Source organism: Mauremys mutica, chromosome 5, assembly GCF_020497125.1.
Source record: "Mauremys mutica isolate MM-2020 ecotype Southern chromosome 5, ASM2049712v1, whole genome shotgun sequence".
Classification (NCBI taxonomy): domain Eukaryota; kingdom Metazoa; phylum Chordata; order Testudines; family Geoemydidae; genus Mauremys; species Mauremys mutica.
In genome coordinates, this window is record NC_059076.1 from 97,524,905 (window position 1) to 97,541,472 (window position 16,568).

General features: G+C 41.5%; 1 protein-coding gene across 5 annotated transcripts in view; it reads left to right on the forward strand.

The window, feature by feature from the left end:
- The window catches only part of KCTD8 (potassium channel tetramerization domain containing 8), a 170,340-nt gene that overhangs the window by 122,112 nt on the left and 31,660 nt on the right, over nucleotides 1-16,568 (forward strand). For 2 of the 5 annotated variants that reach the window (XM_045019261.1, XM_045019262.1), the window contains exon 2: nucleotides 16,043-16,188. The exons of the other annotated variants lie outside the window; for them this stretch is intronic. In XM_045019261.1, coding sequence (XP_044875196.1) covers nucleotides 16,043-16,188 — 146 coding nt within the window. The remainder of the gene's footprint in view (nucleotides 1-16,042; nucleotides 16,189-16,568) is intronic. 5 annotated transcript variants of the gene reach the window in all.

Consider the following 16,568-nt stretch of genomic DNA (forward strand, 5'->3'; position numbering starts at 1 on the left):
CTGTTAAAATAATCTTCCTTTTGGGTAGTTTATGTGGTTTTTAAAATGTACATCAGAGATATACAAATAGCAACTTTCTGTAACTATCAGCAAAGTGTTTTCTCAGATGGGCTACTCTGTCACATATTGGTTAGATTTAATGGTGCTGCTACTTTTCAATTATTGTTCTACACAAACTGCTTGAAGCAGAATCTAAATGCCAAAATCTGTCAGTGCATGTGCAGTTCTCACTGAACTTGACTGCAGTCCTAAGGTAGAGTTGGGTAAATAATTTGTGAAGATTGATTTATTTAATTATACTTTTTCTCTCAGAATTGTCCACAAACATCAACACTTTATCTAATTTATTCATTGTATGAAAATTATTTGCCAATAATTTTTGGTCTCTAACTTGTTTGTGAACAATTCACTGCACAATTTTTTGTCAGAACAAAGACATATTAGGGGGAGCTGGTCAGGCTTTTAGGTTGACAGGCAGTTATCCATCCCAGGCCCTCAAAGGTCCTGGACCAACCTTGCTTGAATGAAATGTGACCTAAGTATCTTCTTATAAATTGTATTAAGCCACAAACAAAACAAAACAAAAAATTAAAAAAAGCAACTAAGAAAATATATTTCCAAAGCTAAGCTAATAATATAATAAAATACTAATAATTAATAAGATCATATACTAATATAAAATTAAACTATGCATAAAGCACTCTAACTATCAAACCAAGGGCAAATCAACAAGTTAGTCTTCATGTTGGATTGGAATTAAATGCTAAAATTTGTTAAATCCTCAAATAAATATCCAGAACAATCAGTCCTTATATACATTCTAAGAAGCAGTCTACACTAAAGAGTTGGTTATAGATTCACTACTAAAGAATTTTATCAAAGTCAATCAAATCTAATTAGAATGGTTAAGTATCTTAAAACTGAAACCAAACTATCTAACGTCTAAACCACAACCTCAGAGCCAAGTATAAATCTTATGTGCTAGACTTCAATTCTTATGTGATGGCCAAATCTTTCCTTCCCCCTTCCTCTGCTACCAGGGAAGCTTAATAACTGATTTACCAGAGATTACAGATGACAATCTCATGTCTTTCAGGCCTTTAAAACATAGGACACATTTTGAATAATTTGAGACAGTATTTAGGACTGTTTAAACTTGGGGAACATTTTCAGCACCTTCCCTGTGTGAACTTTATTGGTGCGCTAATATTTATGCATGCATATAGCCATGCTTTCTTGTATATACCCTAAAAATAAAAAGAATATCTCCCAGTTAATAAAAACAAAAGCCAAAAATAAAAAAGAGGGAGTTCATGAACATTTCAGCTCTCTGTCTTCTGGACTCTTGTAGAGTAAGAGCTGGAACAGGAGTCTAGAAAGCAGAAGATGCCAGTACTTCTTGCTAGAGGGCCTCCTTCGGGTTTAGGGAGAGGCTGGAGTGGTCTGGCTATTGATGTTATGACTTTCTATTCCCAAGGTGGCTGATTTCGGACATTCTGGAAAGTTAGTCTTCCCTCAGGTGGTGTATTGACCTGAAAGGCGAGGTTTCTCGGCCTTACCTCTGTTTTTATAATTTGCAAACTGCCTACTCAGCCTTGCAGTGCCTCTCTCCATGGTCTTTGGAGAAATTGGGTGCAAGGCCTAATCTGGTGCCACATAACTGGGTCCAGTTTGGTTTGAGTTAGGTCATAATTCACTAGAGTCAACTTGGAAAAGTCCATTTAAATTAGCAATTAAAAAAAATTCAGTGTTTTGAATGCCTCATACTGACATCTGTAACCCCCTCCTCCCCGCCAATAAAAAAAATAAAATATCTGTGGGATCATTTGACCACTTTTGAGGAGGCTGGCATGGTCTTATCTAGGTGAAAGATCTTAAGATGTCATTGTTTCACCAGTTTATGGAAAGTTCAATATTAAAAAATCCTATAATAGCTAATTGGATAACAATCAGTCACTCAGCATTCATCATTCAGCAATATTAAAAATAAATTCAAATTTATAATATATTTAACCTCCTCAGTTTCTTATTCTTCCCTCTTCTCCCTTCCTATTCTTGAGCGAGGGTATAGGTCAAACAGTTTATCTTCTGAAATCTTCATCTTCAGAGAGAAGAGTTACTTTAAAGTTTATCAAGATGAAATCTACTTACAACATAAAATTTAAATTATTTTATAGGTCAGTATTTCCATATAAGTTATTCTTCTCACATGTTGATATTTACAATTCAGAATGTGAACTGCCTTGATTGGACACGTCAGCCACTTCAGATGGCCATAATTCTTACAATCAGGCGTCCAATACTAATAGTCATGTAAATTGCTTTGTAACCCAGACTGCCACCAGTTGACCCCAGAATTCACCACCAATCACTGTGAAGAATTATCTTATTTCACAAAGACCACCCTCATCTGAAAGGGCCTCATGGTCACCAAGACAAACAAGCTGAGAGAAAGACTAGAAACCCATCCTCCTAAAAATTGTTCAGCTCATTCGCACAGGAAGTAATCATGAAAGTACAAATGGCAATCAAGGCTACTTTCTGCAACTCTGATCCTGTCCTTCCTCCATTGCAAAAGAGAATATAGAGCACCTGGAACCTCCTATTGACAGAAGTGGTCATCACTCCTTTGAGGGGAATTGACCACTAATCCTAAAATGTGGAATTACTCTGAGTACTAAAAAAAAATAAATAAAAAGAATCATTTTACACTAGAAGCTCAGCAAATATGCTCAGTACATAACCTCTTTTTTTGTTAAGCAGGCTAATTGAAAATGTACCAAAAACTAGTCTCCAGCACTACCTGTCAGCTGCCAGTAACCTGGATTCCTCTCAGTCAGACCTCAGGCCAGAGGATAGAACAGAGACAGTATTTGTTGCTCTGTTTGACAACTTCCTGTCTGTAGACTAGGGATATAAGTCCATGCTCATCTCTTCAGCTGTCGATAATGTTAAACATCAAATACTCATGTCTTTCTTCCAAGAAGCTGCAGGAATTAACAGTAATATCCTGGAATTACTTAGAACAGTGCTTCTCAAAGCCGGTCCGCTGTTTGTTCAGGGAAAGCTCCTAGTGGTCCGGGCCAATTTGTTTACCTGCCACGTTGACAGGTTCGGCCGATCGTGGCTCCCACTGTCCGTGGTTCACTGCTCCAGGCCAATGGGGGCTGCGGGAAGCGGCACGGGCCAAAGGATGTGCTGACCGCCCTTCCCGCAGCCCCCATTGGCCTGGAGTGGCGAACCGCGACCAGTGGGAGCCGCGATCAGCCAAACCTGCGGACGTGGAGTGTAAACAAACCGGCCCAGACCGCCAGGGGCTTTCCCTGAACAAGGGGCGGCCCGACTTTGAGAAGCACTGAGTTAGATCATTCCTCTCAAACTGAAGCCAGAGAGTCATTATAAGCAACTCTTCCTTTGTCACTTGAATGAAGAGCAGATGTCCAAAAGATGAACCCAGGAAAGACTGATGCTGGTATCCTCACTGATAAAGTTTGCAGATGACAGAAAAATTGGGGAGTGATAAATAATAAAGAGGACAGGTCTCTGATTCAGAGCAATCTGGATTGTTCGGTAAACTGGGTGCAAACAAATAATGTGTTTTAATACAGATAAATGTATGCATCTAGGAACAAAGAATATAGACCATACTTGCCAAAGGGATGACTCTGTCCTGGAAAGTAGTAACTCTGAAAAAGATTTGGGAGTTGTGGAAGATAATCAGCTGAACATGAGCTCCCAGTGTGACCCTGTGGCCAAAAGAGCTAATGCAGTCCTGGGATGCATAAACAGGGGAATCTCAAGTAGGAGTAGAGCGGTTATTTTACTTCTGTGTTTGGCCACTAGATGGATCCCTGCTGCAATACTGTGTCCAGTTCTGGTGCCCACAATTTAAGGAGGTTGATAAACTGGAGAAGGTTTGGAAAAGAGCCAGGAGAATGATTAAAGGATTAGAAAACATGTCTTTAAAAGATAGACTCAAAAACCTCAATCTATTTAGCTTAGCAAACAAAAGGTTAAGGGGTGACTTAATTACAATCTATTAGTATCTGTGACAGAGGCCCATTTGTTGTTTACTACTCTGTGTCAGCAACTCTTGTGAGGGCTGAGATACTTATTGCACATAACACACTGTTGTCATGATATATACCCAAAAGGTGGCATGTAATGTATCATTGAAAAACTAATAAATCATCGATTAACTCATTAATATTCTTGAGTGATGTATGTATGAGATGTGTACAAAGGGTCAGGGCCACCCAGAGGGGGGGGCAAGAGGGGCAATTTGCCCTGGGACCCATAGGGGCCCCCATGAGAGTTTTTCCGGGCCCCCAGAGCTTCTTCGTTCCCGGTCTTCGCCGGCGGGGGGTCCTTCCGCTTCGGGGCAAAAGGACCCCCCCTGGCGAATTACCGCCGAAGCGGGACCCGCCGCCGAAGTTCAGCTTGGTCTTCGGCGGTAATTCGGCGGCGGGGGGGCCCTTCCGTTCCAGGACCCGCCGCCGAAGTGCCCCAAAGATCCGCGGTGGGGGCCCCCCGCCGCCGAATTACCGCCGAAGACCAGGCTGCACTTTAGCGGCGGGTCCCGCTTCGGCGGTAATTCGGCGGCGGGGGGCCCCCGCCGCGGGTCTTCAGGGCACTTCGGCAGCGGGTCCCGGAATGGAAGGGCCCCCTGCCACCGAAGACCCCAGGCCCCCGGAATCCTCTGGGTGGCCCTGCAAAGGGTTATATGCTAGAATTATGTTTGTTTGGCAAGTAGTCCATAATCACAATCTGCCTTAGATGAGGAATGTGTATTGACTTTTTTGACCAGCCTGCTCTTCAGGCAGAGACAGTTAAGGTGCATTTACAAAAAAGTAAACAAAGCCATGAAACTAGTGTTGGTGGTGTGGAAAATAGCCTCTTAACTCTAAAGACCAGGGGTCTGACCTTCAAATGATAAACAATTGAATCAACTGACTGTATATAATATTACTATATTATAAAAATGTATCGAGTAAGGTCTTTTCTGAAAACCTGTGACACACTGATGATTAATATCACTGTGAAATGTAAGTACTAATCCTATATGAGGAATTATGGATTCTCACTGATGTTATGCTTTAAAGTCTGTGACCAAACACAGGGAGAAACAGGCTTTCTCCCAGACAGGAGGGAACGCAGCTATCTACCTGTCTCTAATTTAGTTTAGTCAGTGTGGGATTAAAACAATGGAAGCCCCATTTACATACTAGTCAGCAAGTGGATGGAGACTGCACTTTCTCACTTTCAGGAAGCATTCCTACCTCTTGAAGCAGGGTCAATGAGAGGCCATGCTTTGAAAAGACAGCATGGTATCTACACTCCAGCAGGAGAGAGGAGCCTTGTCTGGCTTACTTTTCAAAGAATACATTTCAAGGGTTTACTGGACTATAGAAATAAAGGGGAGAGCACCCCATAGTTGCCCATCACTTGGGGGATTAAGGCCAACAGTTCTTGAAATCACAGAACTTTAAGTCCATCAACCAAGGGGGTTGAAATCTCTGGGATCTGAACATAGGTGAGAAACCTGCTTAGGTAAAAATTGTTACTTGCTGAAGTTCTGTTTTTTAGTCTTGGAAGTGTGTTTTTACTTTTGTTTGTAACCCTTTCTATCTTTACTCCTTATACTTTACTCCTTTATTACTTGGTATCATTTAAACATGTGACTTTTTGTCTAATAAACTTGTTCAGTTCTTTAATTGAAATAAGAGTGTTTGTCAACCCCCAACTAAACTAATGAGATGCAGTGTATTGTCTCTTTAAAGGAACAACAAATTTAATAACTTTTGTGAGAGTTCCAGGAGCGGGCAGGATACTTCAATGAGACATCTCCAGGGAATTCAGGAGTTGGGGTTCACTGTTTGTTACCTGCCAGGCAGTATTTGGACTGATAGAGCAGGCAAGCTGGTATGTCAGGGAGTCGCCACGTAGCCTAGCAGTAGCAAAACTCTCACTTGTTAAAGCTCAGATGGGTAACACATTAACTCACAATTCTGGGAACCCCAGCAGAGTGTCACGTAGATGGTTTTGGGGAAATTCAGGACTGGCAGGGTGTTTGTGTCACTCTGCAAAAAGTAAGTGGGCGGTGGAAGCCAAGGTGTGACCTGCAGGCTTGTGTGCTTGCTGTGATGTTGAGGCTGTGAGCCATAGCAGTGAAGGCACCCAGAGTTGCACACAGGGGCGGCTCCAGGCACAAGCGCACCAACCATGTGCCTGGGGCGGCAAGCCGCGGGGGGTGGCCTGCCCGTCGCCATGAGGGCAGCAATCAAGCTACCTTCGGTGGCATGCTTGCAGGAGGTCTGCCGGTCCCACGGCTTTGGCGGCAATTCAGCGGTGGGTACGCCGAAGGCGCGGGACCGGCGGACCTCCCGCAGACATGCTGCCGAAAGCCGCCTGATTGCCGTGCTTGGGGCGGCACAATACATAGAGCCGCCCCTGGTTGCACAATCCCTTACTGGTCTGGGCTGAACCCAGAAGTGTCACTATATCTACCAGGGGAACAAATATTTAATAATGGGCTCTTCAGTCTAGTGGAGAAAGATATAACATGTTCCAATGGCTGGAAATTCAAGCGAGAAAAATTCAAACTGGAAATGAGGCCTCTATATTTGACAATGTGGGTAATTAACCACTGGAACAGTTTACAGTCAGTGACAATTTTGAAATCAAGATTGGATGTTTTTCTAAAAGATCTGCTGTAGGGATTGTTTTGAGGCAATGCTATGGCCTATCTTATACAGGAGGTCAGATGAGATGATCTCAGTGATCCATTCTGGTCCTGGAATCTATGAATCTAAGAAAGAAATGCTTCATTGCCATGCTGAAGATGAAACTTATGTGCATGCATTTCTCCTCAGAAATGCCCATTCTCCATCCTCAGCTCACCCTTTTTCTTCCTACCTATCTACCTTTCTATAAAAACAACTGCAACAGTATTTACTTTCATATAGTTAAGTCTAATAAGAGTAGACTTGGACTTCTCAGTGTTGTTGCTGGATCCCCAAATATCCATGTAATTAAAAATGGCCACTTCTATCTGTGACTAGTCAGAAAGTGTCACCCATGCTCTTGGACTCAGACCTGGTCAGGGTAATCCAGGTATTTGTGACCTCAATATTTTGATAATTGCAACTGATCTCTTTTAGGAATGAAGCCACATACCCCAAAAGACCTCCAGCTATTACCAAACCCAGTATTCTGTGTCTGCTTAGCAGCATAGGTCTCCATGAAAATATCAGCTCTCGACACAGGCTCTCTGTTGAAGACACAGTCCTGCTGAAGGTACCTGTCCTGTATATTCAAAGCCCTCCATGTGATTCAGCCTGAGAGATCCCCTCTTCCTCTGTAACCTTGACCTCTTCCAAGAGCTCTGTTACATTGGAACAAAGACATTGTTGCCCAAAAGAGGGAGGAGACTGAACTTTCTCAGGACTATAAACCCTAATGCTGTAAAAGATTAAGATAACTTTATTATTGTCAAAACTAAATACAAACATCAAACTTTTTATTAGCTTCTCCTCAATCAGTTTTACACACAAACATTAAAAAAAAAAGAATCTTTAAACTAATCAAGCTATTCTTACAGGCTGAAAGAAGAGAGGGGAGAGAGATTATTATTTCTATTTTTAAATACTTGTGAAAGTACAGTGCTGGAGGTGACAGGTAGATTAGGTTACAAATTGAAAATTCACTTTCTGCCAATATTCTCCAATTTACTTGAAGTCACCGTTTCAGCTAACATTTCTATCATTAAAGCCATTTGCTAGAATATGAATATAAAGAGAACACAAAAAAGAGACAAAAAAGACCGAATGAATTAATTTAAAATTTCCAGTGGGTATTTGTGGAAATGTTTCCCCAGTATTTTCCAAGTTCTAACATGAAGGCAAATTTAGTCCATTGGACTGCATTTATGCTCAGGTTTCCAGAGATTCCATAGAAAATACAGCTGTACAAGGCAGTTAAAAAGAAAGGAAGGTTTTTCCCTTTGTACTGTTTCTGCAAAATGTTTAACATACAGTATGAAACCAAAAAGAACCACATCCAACCCAGTGCATGTATACTTTATGAGGGAGAGAGGAAGATTTATTGCTTGCTTATGACCAGAGCAGGGCCATCAATACTTGTGTGAATATCAGGGAAGGAAAGTGGCCCTCCCAAACAGCTCATGTCTTACCACAATTTCATAAAATTGTTTTGTAAATAGAACAGTACTGAGAATCATTTTACATAAAACCTGTCTTAAATATTGCAATTTGTTTGTATTTTAGACTTGAAAAGAACATATACTGTGCTCCTATTACGTCTTGTATGATGCTGTGATTCCACTGAGACAAACTTTTTCCTTTTGCTTCAGTCCATTTGCTTCATCTATTAAAGACTTTAAACTTGACATTCATATCTGTCTGACATATTTTTTCTATCAGGCTGAAAGCAGCTCTGTTAAAAAATCACATGATCTTGCTTAACTCTGCTAGCAAAAGTTTTGTCCACATACATGTCTATATTTAATTTCTAGTCATATTTTCAACATAGATTTAATTCAAAACTCCATTTTTATTCTTTGCTAACATTTCCACCCTGGATTGTCTGTTGTTGTGTCTCTCCTCTTCCTCCTACCTCTCCACCCCCACCCACATACTTAGCCCATCTTCTGACTTCCCATTTATATCTTTATATACTCCAGTGTGGGGGAAATGCATGGAGAATGAACTAGTGACTCCAATCCTGCAACTGATAGCATGTGGGCAGAATGCTGTGCTCACATGGAGCCCTGTTGAAATCAGTGAAGTTCCATATAGATGCAGCAGCCCACCCAGACGCTATCAGTTGCAAGATTGAGGCCTAAGGACAGATGCCATCCTTATCAAATGCACCAATCTTCTGGATTCAGGTCCTGCTTAAAATATCTCTTCAGTGATGCCAGTAAGAAGTGAGATGATGATTTTTTAAAAACCCACTAAATCAGTAGCACCTCTAGATTTTCATATGTAATCTCCTAATGGTCTTGTAATATGAGACATTGGTCTTTTTCCAAACCCCAAATTGTTGAACATATGTATGGTATTCCTTAATTTACCCAAAGACTTTTCTTAGCTTTGGTAAACCAACCCATGAGTGTTTCACAGCAGTCAGCTGATTTCCCTTGAAATTTGTCTTTCACATGACTTATTGCTTGCTGAGAGAGAGCCTAATTAAATCTAATGGACTGCTGGTACACAGTTATTGGAATATTGACATTTTATCACCAATTAGGCTGTTTTCCTTATCTCATTATCCTGTTAGCTTGCTTTTTATCACTTTACCTTATAGGATTAGGAAATGCCTCTTTCTTGATCTCTTGACTGTTTTTTTTAATCAAGTTTTTTTTTGGGGGGGAGGGGTTGCTTGGGGGGAGGGGAAGATAGAAGCTTTGTGGGTCAAAAGATAAGTTTATGTGCCATTAAAATCTGTACTTACAGAACTAGAAAATACGAATCATCCTGTATTTCTGATTTCTATCCTGTAGCTCTACCTCTTTATTCTCTCCTTTTCCAAAAGTATGTCCTACTTCAGGAACTAAACTATTGTACGGTACATCTGCTTTAAACCTGGGAATTGTTTTCTATATTCCAGCCCACTCTGCAGCCTGAATTACACGAATTCTAAAGCTCTGCTCAACGCTAATCCATGACAGCTTGGTTTTGGCCATGCTGCAATGAGTTCCACTCCACCACTCCTGCCCTCTTATATGAACAGTTTCTTCAAATTGTAAGTGTAATACTGTCTATGAGACAGATTCTTGAGTGTGGTATGGCTGCTGTGCACAAAATCTGCCTTTAAAGACAGGTTAGCCTGGCCTGGAAAGATCACCGCAATGCAGTGATTCTCAGATGGCACAGAGCAGGTGTAGATATAACTAATGCCCATCACCCTCCCTTGCTGTTGGTCAGAAGGGATAAGCTGGAGGAAAGGGGGTGTGGCTTGACCCCTCTGTGCTGTGCCTGCCCTTTTCTGTGCTTCGGACAGGGCTGTTGCAACCCGAGGTAGGAGAGTAACTCTCCGGCTGTTCAAACACAACATGGGGATCTGGCCTGCACCGCTCTGCACCAAGATCAGGGTAGAGCAAAAGTGAGCTTAAGCCAGTATTGCACAAACACCCTGACTTTGTCTCTGTGCAGTTAAGCCACATGCCAGTATCTGGCCCATAATTTCCACAGTGCCAAAAATACGCATGGTGTTTTACAGGACTATTTGTGTAAATTGTGGGGTGAAAAAATCAACACTGAAATGCAGGTGGGGAAGATAGGTGTCGAGTAGGGGAACTGGGATCATGTTGCATAGGAATTTGAAAAAGGAATGTAGAGCTGAATTCATCCCCAAGGTAAGCAAGTGCTACTCTGCTAATATTGATGGAGTTGCATTAGCTTATATCAGGGACTGACTAATGTGTAGAGCCCTAATGTCCATAAGTCATTATAAGTGATCTTCATAGTCACTTTTGCCCAAGATATAGTATCTGCCAAGTACATAGATTGTTTTGTTAATGACTATGTGCTGTTAACTGGTGAAGTGTGAGGCTCATCTATCTCTTCTGTTACTCTGAATCAATTTTCAGTAAACATTACTGATGAAATTATAGGAAGTCAGAAGCCTGAACATTAGAGAGAAACTGGGAGAAGATTGAAATATTTCCCACATGTCAGTAGATTTGCCAGCCAAGAACATTATTCATGGGCTAGAGGATTATCACACATGTCAGTTCTCCACAGAAGTTATGGAATACAAATGAATGGCCTAAATGATGGAGCTAAATGTCACAGCTTTCTGATTCAGTATTCTTCGATGAAGGAACAAAACCAAATGTTTATGAACCTGTAAGAGGGAAGATTATTTGTTACATTTCTAATTCATTAAAATTCTACTTCATTGCTATTGCCTTGGTGCCCAAAGGTTCCAGTCAGAATCACAGCCTCGTTGTGCTTGGCACTGTACAAACACATAGGATGCATTGTCCCTGCTCTGGGGAGTTGGCAATCTAAAAAGACCAAGACAGATGATTAGTAGGAGAAAGAGTTCAACATATAAGCAAAGAGATGCTGTGGTCTCCAGAGGAGCATGGGGAATTTCGAGCTTCACTCTCTAATTCTGGTGTTATTAGTTGGTTAGGATTTGCATGGTGGTAGTGGGGGATACCCTCTTGGGTCTGAGTTCCTGAGAGGGACATTTTGGTTCTGGTAAGTACTAAGGCTGGCCCCTGACTCATCTGTTGCTTCTGTAGCCTTTGTGGGGAAGTAAGGGCTTTAAAGCTCTGCCCTGAAAAGGACATGTGGTAGATTGTCTTTCCAATTACTTGACCCCCAAATTGTGTAGATGGCTTGCCATACAGATGTTTTGGAAAGACATGGCATATCATGCAGATGCACTGGAGAGACATACAGGTTACTTACTAATTCTAACTACATGGGAACTAATATAAAGTAATGGCTCCACATTAATTTATGGATTCACATTAAATAACTTGTTTTTACTAACTACTCTGAAATATAGATATTTAATTTTGTACTGCTGTCTAGCTAGCCATACACAGATTGAGGAGTTGGTTCTTAAATTATAGAAAAAGTCACTCAGTACATAACACATTGTTATTATCATTATCGTTTAATTATATCATCAACAATTATCATTCTCAATTTAGCAGCTTGTGTCACAGTTATAGATAGGAACAACAGTAGTAGAGATGGCAACATCTGCATCACACTCCACTAGCTGATATATGTTACTCGATTTGAGGGGCCTGTGTGGGAAGGAACCATAATACAGACTATGCTGAGACTGGTAGCCTGTAACAGTGACCTGAAGTGATATGAAATCAATGATAGGTACAGCACACATGCACCTATTATTATGACAATATTTTACTGAAAGCTGGATGTGCTGTCACTATGACCAGATAGATTAAGTTGCCTTTACCAAGTCTGTTTCAAAGTGATCAAGAGTATAATACATAATATTCAATATCTAATCCATAGAATCAAGGAAGTTTATAGTGTCCAGCAATTGTTTTGTATGGGATTGCCTTCTCTCCAGCTCCGTTATCCGAACAGGCAAAGAAAAGAATGACTCCATCATATGAAAGTAGTGAAATTCACCTACAGTATGGTACATTTAACTTTTTTCTTTCCTATTGGAAGTACCAAATAAGCTCAGCAGAAAGACTCATTCCTTTCCCCTCCTTGTTCATATTTTATCATGGTTTAATTTTTAGCTGCCTGCTTCTTAATGGCTTTTTGGTAACCTGCCTGTTACATGCAAACTATCCACAGCACATTAGTACTGCAGTACTTAGATGAGGCAAAACTAAAATCACTATTTGACCTATTTCCCTCTTCATAGAGCAGTTAAAAAGATTAGAAAAAATCCACACATGATGGACAGACAAAGAATAGAAGTGAGTAGTTAATGTTCATTCCTGCTTTCTCCTGTTACCACAGTATACAGGCCAGATTTTGGTAGACACTGGGTATGTCTACACTACGAAATTAGATCGAATTTATAGAAGTCGGATTTTTAGAAATCGTTTTTATACAGTCGATTGTGCGTGTCCCCACACAAAATGCTCTAAGTGCATTAAGGCGGTGGACTGCGTCCACAGCACCGAGGCTAGCGTCGACTTCTGGAGCATTGAACTGTGGGTAGCTGTGGGTAGCTATCCCACAGTTCCCACAGTCTCCGCTGCCCATTGGAATTCTGGGCTGAGATCCCAATGCCTGATGGGGCAAAAACAATGTCGCGGGTGGTCTGGGTACATGTCATCAGGCCCCCCTCTCCCTCCCTCCCTCTGTGAAAGCAATGGCAGACAATGGTTTCGCGCCTGTTTTCCTGGGTTACCTGAGCCGATGACATACCACTGCAAGCATGGATACCGCTCAGCTCACCGTCACCGTACGTCTCCTGGGTGCTGGCAGATGTGGGACTGCATTGCTACACAGCAGCAACTCATTGCCTTTTGGCAGCAGATGGTGCATTATGATTGGTAGCCATCGTCGTCATAATCCTGGGTGCTCTTTTAGCCAACCTCGGTGAGGTCAGTTGGGGTGCCTGGGCAGACATGGGAGTGACTCAGCCAGGTCATTCCCATTTTCTGCCGAGCACCTAGGAGATGACAATGGCTGGCAGTCAGACTGTACCATCTTCTGGCGAGCAGCCAGGAGATGATGATGGCTAGCGGTCATAATGCAGCATCTTCTGCCAAGCACCCAAGAGATGATGATGGCTAGCAGTCGTACTGCACCGTCTGCTGCCAGCCTAAGATGTAAATGATAGGTGGAGTGGATCAAAACAAGAAATTGACCCGATTTTGTTTTGTGAAATCAACAGCCTGCTAAACCTAGGGTTTTGAGTTCAATCCTTGAGGGGGCCATTCTGTGTGACAGTTGTTTGTGTTTCTCCTTGATACAAAGCCACCCCTTTTGTTGATTTTAATTCCCTGTAAACCATGTCATCAGTTGCGCCTCCCTCCGTCAGAGAAATGGCAGACAATTGTTTCGCGCCTTTTTTCAGCGCAGAACCAGAAGCTGCAAAAGCAAAACCAGGCGAGGAGGCGATGGCAGCATGGTGACAAGAGTGATGAGGACATAGACATGGACATAGACTTCTCACAAAGTATGGGCCAGGCAATGTGCCCCGGCAATGTGCACATCATGCTGATGAGCTCTGCATGGTTACCTGTGCTGATCTGCTCGCCATGCTGGCCAAACAGGAAATGAAATTCAAAAGTTCTCAGGCCTCTTCCTATCTACCTGGCCAGTGCATCTGAGTTGAGAGCACTGTCCAGAGCGGTCACAATGGAGTACTCTGGGATAGTTCCCGGAGGCCAATACCGTCGAATTGCATCCACACTACCCCAAATTCGAGTCGGCAAGGCCGATTTCAGCACTAATCCCCTCGTTGGAGGTGGAGTAAAGAAATCAATTTAAAGAGCCCTTTAAGTTGAAAAAAAGGGCTTCATCGTGTGAACAGGTCCAGGCTTAAATTGAGGTAATGCTGCTAAATTCGACTTAAAATCGTAGTATAGACCTTTTGAGAATTGTTATACAGAAGGATTGTCAAGACACCTGCAGTTGAATATCAGACACAAACATATCTGCTCTTTGTTTTTACAGCAGCATAATTTCTTCTAAATCATGATGAGAGTGGTTGATGAGCTTTCCTGGGGAACTAGCAAAGGAACTGGACCACTGAATTATTTTGTTTTCATTACTGAGCTTGATCAGTTGTTCAGGCCAGATATCAAATAGATTTGGAGCACTATCCATCCCTGAGAAGAGAGTACCATCTCACAGTAACATACACGTACACAAGTGATCTATGATAAAAAGTAGTATTTCAAAGTGTTTGAGTCAAGAGTGACATTGATTTATGAATAGGGAGGGGTATGCCTGAGGATATGGTTTAGTGGTCTTAGCAGTACTCATGAATGCCTACACTACCTGGAACTGCAGGACTAATTCTCCTAAAGTCCTTATCTGAGTTAAATTTAGGTGGATAAATGCTTCTTAGATTGTTTTGTGTCTCTTAGATGATATTGCAAAAGCTGAGGTACAACTCCTGTTTCCATTGTGTGGTCATTACCTGAAAGATCTACAGCACCATTCATAAGACTGAGAATTTGCCATCATATGCTTCACCAATATTGTTCAGCATTCTCTGCTCCAGTTGTCCTCCTGGCTGACAGCCTCTTATTCTAATCTATCTAGGTGTTTATACTGCACCATCATCAGAATATGTGAGCACTATTGTGAGACTTGAAAAATAAGTCAGGATGCTACAACCCCCATCTCAAAGGATGGCTGCATTTCAATGGTGGAATTTATTCCTCTACACATATAATTCTTATAGCTCTTTAGAATCTCTCTAGATGAAAGTCTGTATGAAAATAAGTCATTATTATTGTCATAGGTCTCACATCTTGTTCCCCCATTGGTTCCTCTGGTCAGATGTCAGCTAGGGTAGGTGAACTTCTTAACCCTTTGCAGGTAAAAGAGGCATTAACCCTTAACTATCTGTTTATGGCAATTATTTATCCTAATTCTCAGTTCAAGACAGGTAGTGTGAGAGCCTTATAAAATGATGGAATGTAGGGGTAGCATTATGAAATACTTGTTTAAATCAAGCCATATTAAGTTAATAGCAGATTAATTTTAGGATCAAAGTTTTAAAATATCTTCCAAAGAACACTATAATATTAAAGATAAGGGGGGAAAATAGTTTAGAAATTCAGTCGTATCTTCTATTTTTTAACTGCAACTACTAACCAGTTTACAGCCAAAAAATAATATTTCCATTGTTTTTTGTACAGTTCCTATTGAGAAACAGATTTCTCTACTTTGTGACATTTTCTTGTTGGTTATTAAAAATAGAAAAGGACAGCTTCATACCTGGATCTGTGTTACAGTCATACAGTGTTAATCCTGAAAAGGCATACTTCTCACCAAGGGGGTTAGTTTACTGCTGTGGATCACCATTCAGTATCTGTCATCACTTCTTAGGTCTAGAATCACAAACATCATGAATATCTGTCAGTTGATCTTTATTTCTCTATAAAATGAGCCCAATGACAGGAATTCTCTTGGGATAGGAATGCAATTTAACTTTCTAAATGCTCAGATAAAAACAATAGATCGGTTCAAGATGCTGTATCTTCTGAGGTATGCCTGTGTAACATAAAACCCCACAGCACAGCCACAGCTGGCCTAGGTTATCTGACTTGGGCTCGCGGGCTCAGGCTGTGGGGCTATGACCCAGGCCAGCTGCAGATGTTTTACTGAAGTGTAGACATATCCCTAGCTTCTATCCCCAGGCAATAACCTGTGGGAAGAGAAGTCTTCCAGTTGTCCTAATGGAAAGCAATTTTAACTTTCTGTTGACCCAGTAGAAGGAATGAATTCCAGACCATCCACTGAGGTGGCCCAACCACCGGGTTTTTGATATTTAGCTCAGGGAATGCTAACTCAAATACTCTATCTGATTTCTTCTGTTGTGGTAGGACAGAGTGGGAGAGATCCAGTTTCCCAAATAGCCAAGACTAAAGCCATATACGGATTTAAAGAACAAAGTGATCTCTTTGAATTCAGCCTGAAGCAAATAGGAAACCACAAGTATAACATGATTTCTGTGGCTAACATGAAGAAGGTAGGCACCCATATGCTGTGCTAGTTTAACTCGTGAGTGGCCTTCAGCAGCAATATGGGCCAGAGCATAAATGATTGTGATGAGGTTCAGATCTGAAATAACAGCTGCAAATGACTAGCCAGATGCAAACAGAAGAGGTACTTTGGGCTACTTATGCATGCCAGCTTGATTTGAGATGAGGTCATGTATAAAACATCATACTCAAGCTGTGAGCTGCTTGAATGAACAATGGACAAACTCCCTCAAGAATAGGGCAGAAACCAAAACTGTTGTATCTTCTGGGGCAGATTTTCTGCCATGTTCCACTCCCTGGACTTCTCACATCACATAAAAGTAGTGGAAACCTCCTGCTTGGTATTTCCTTGCAGAGAGGCGTCCCC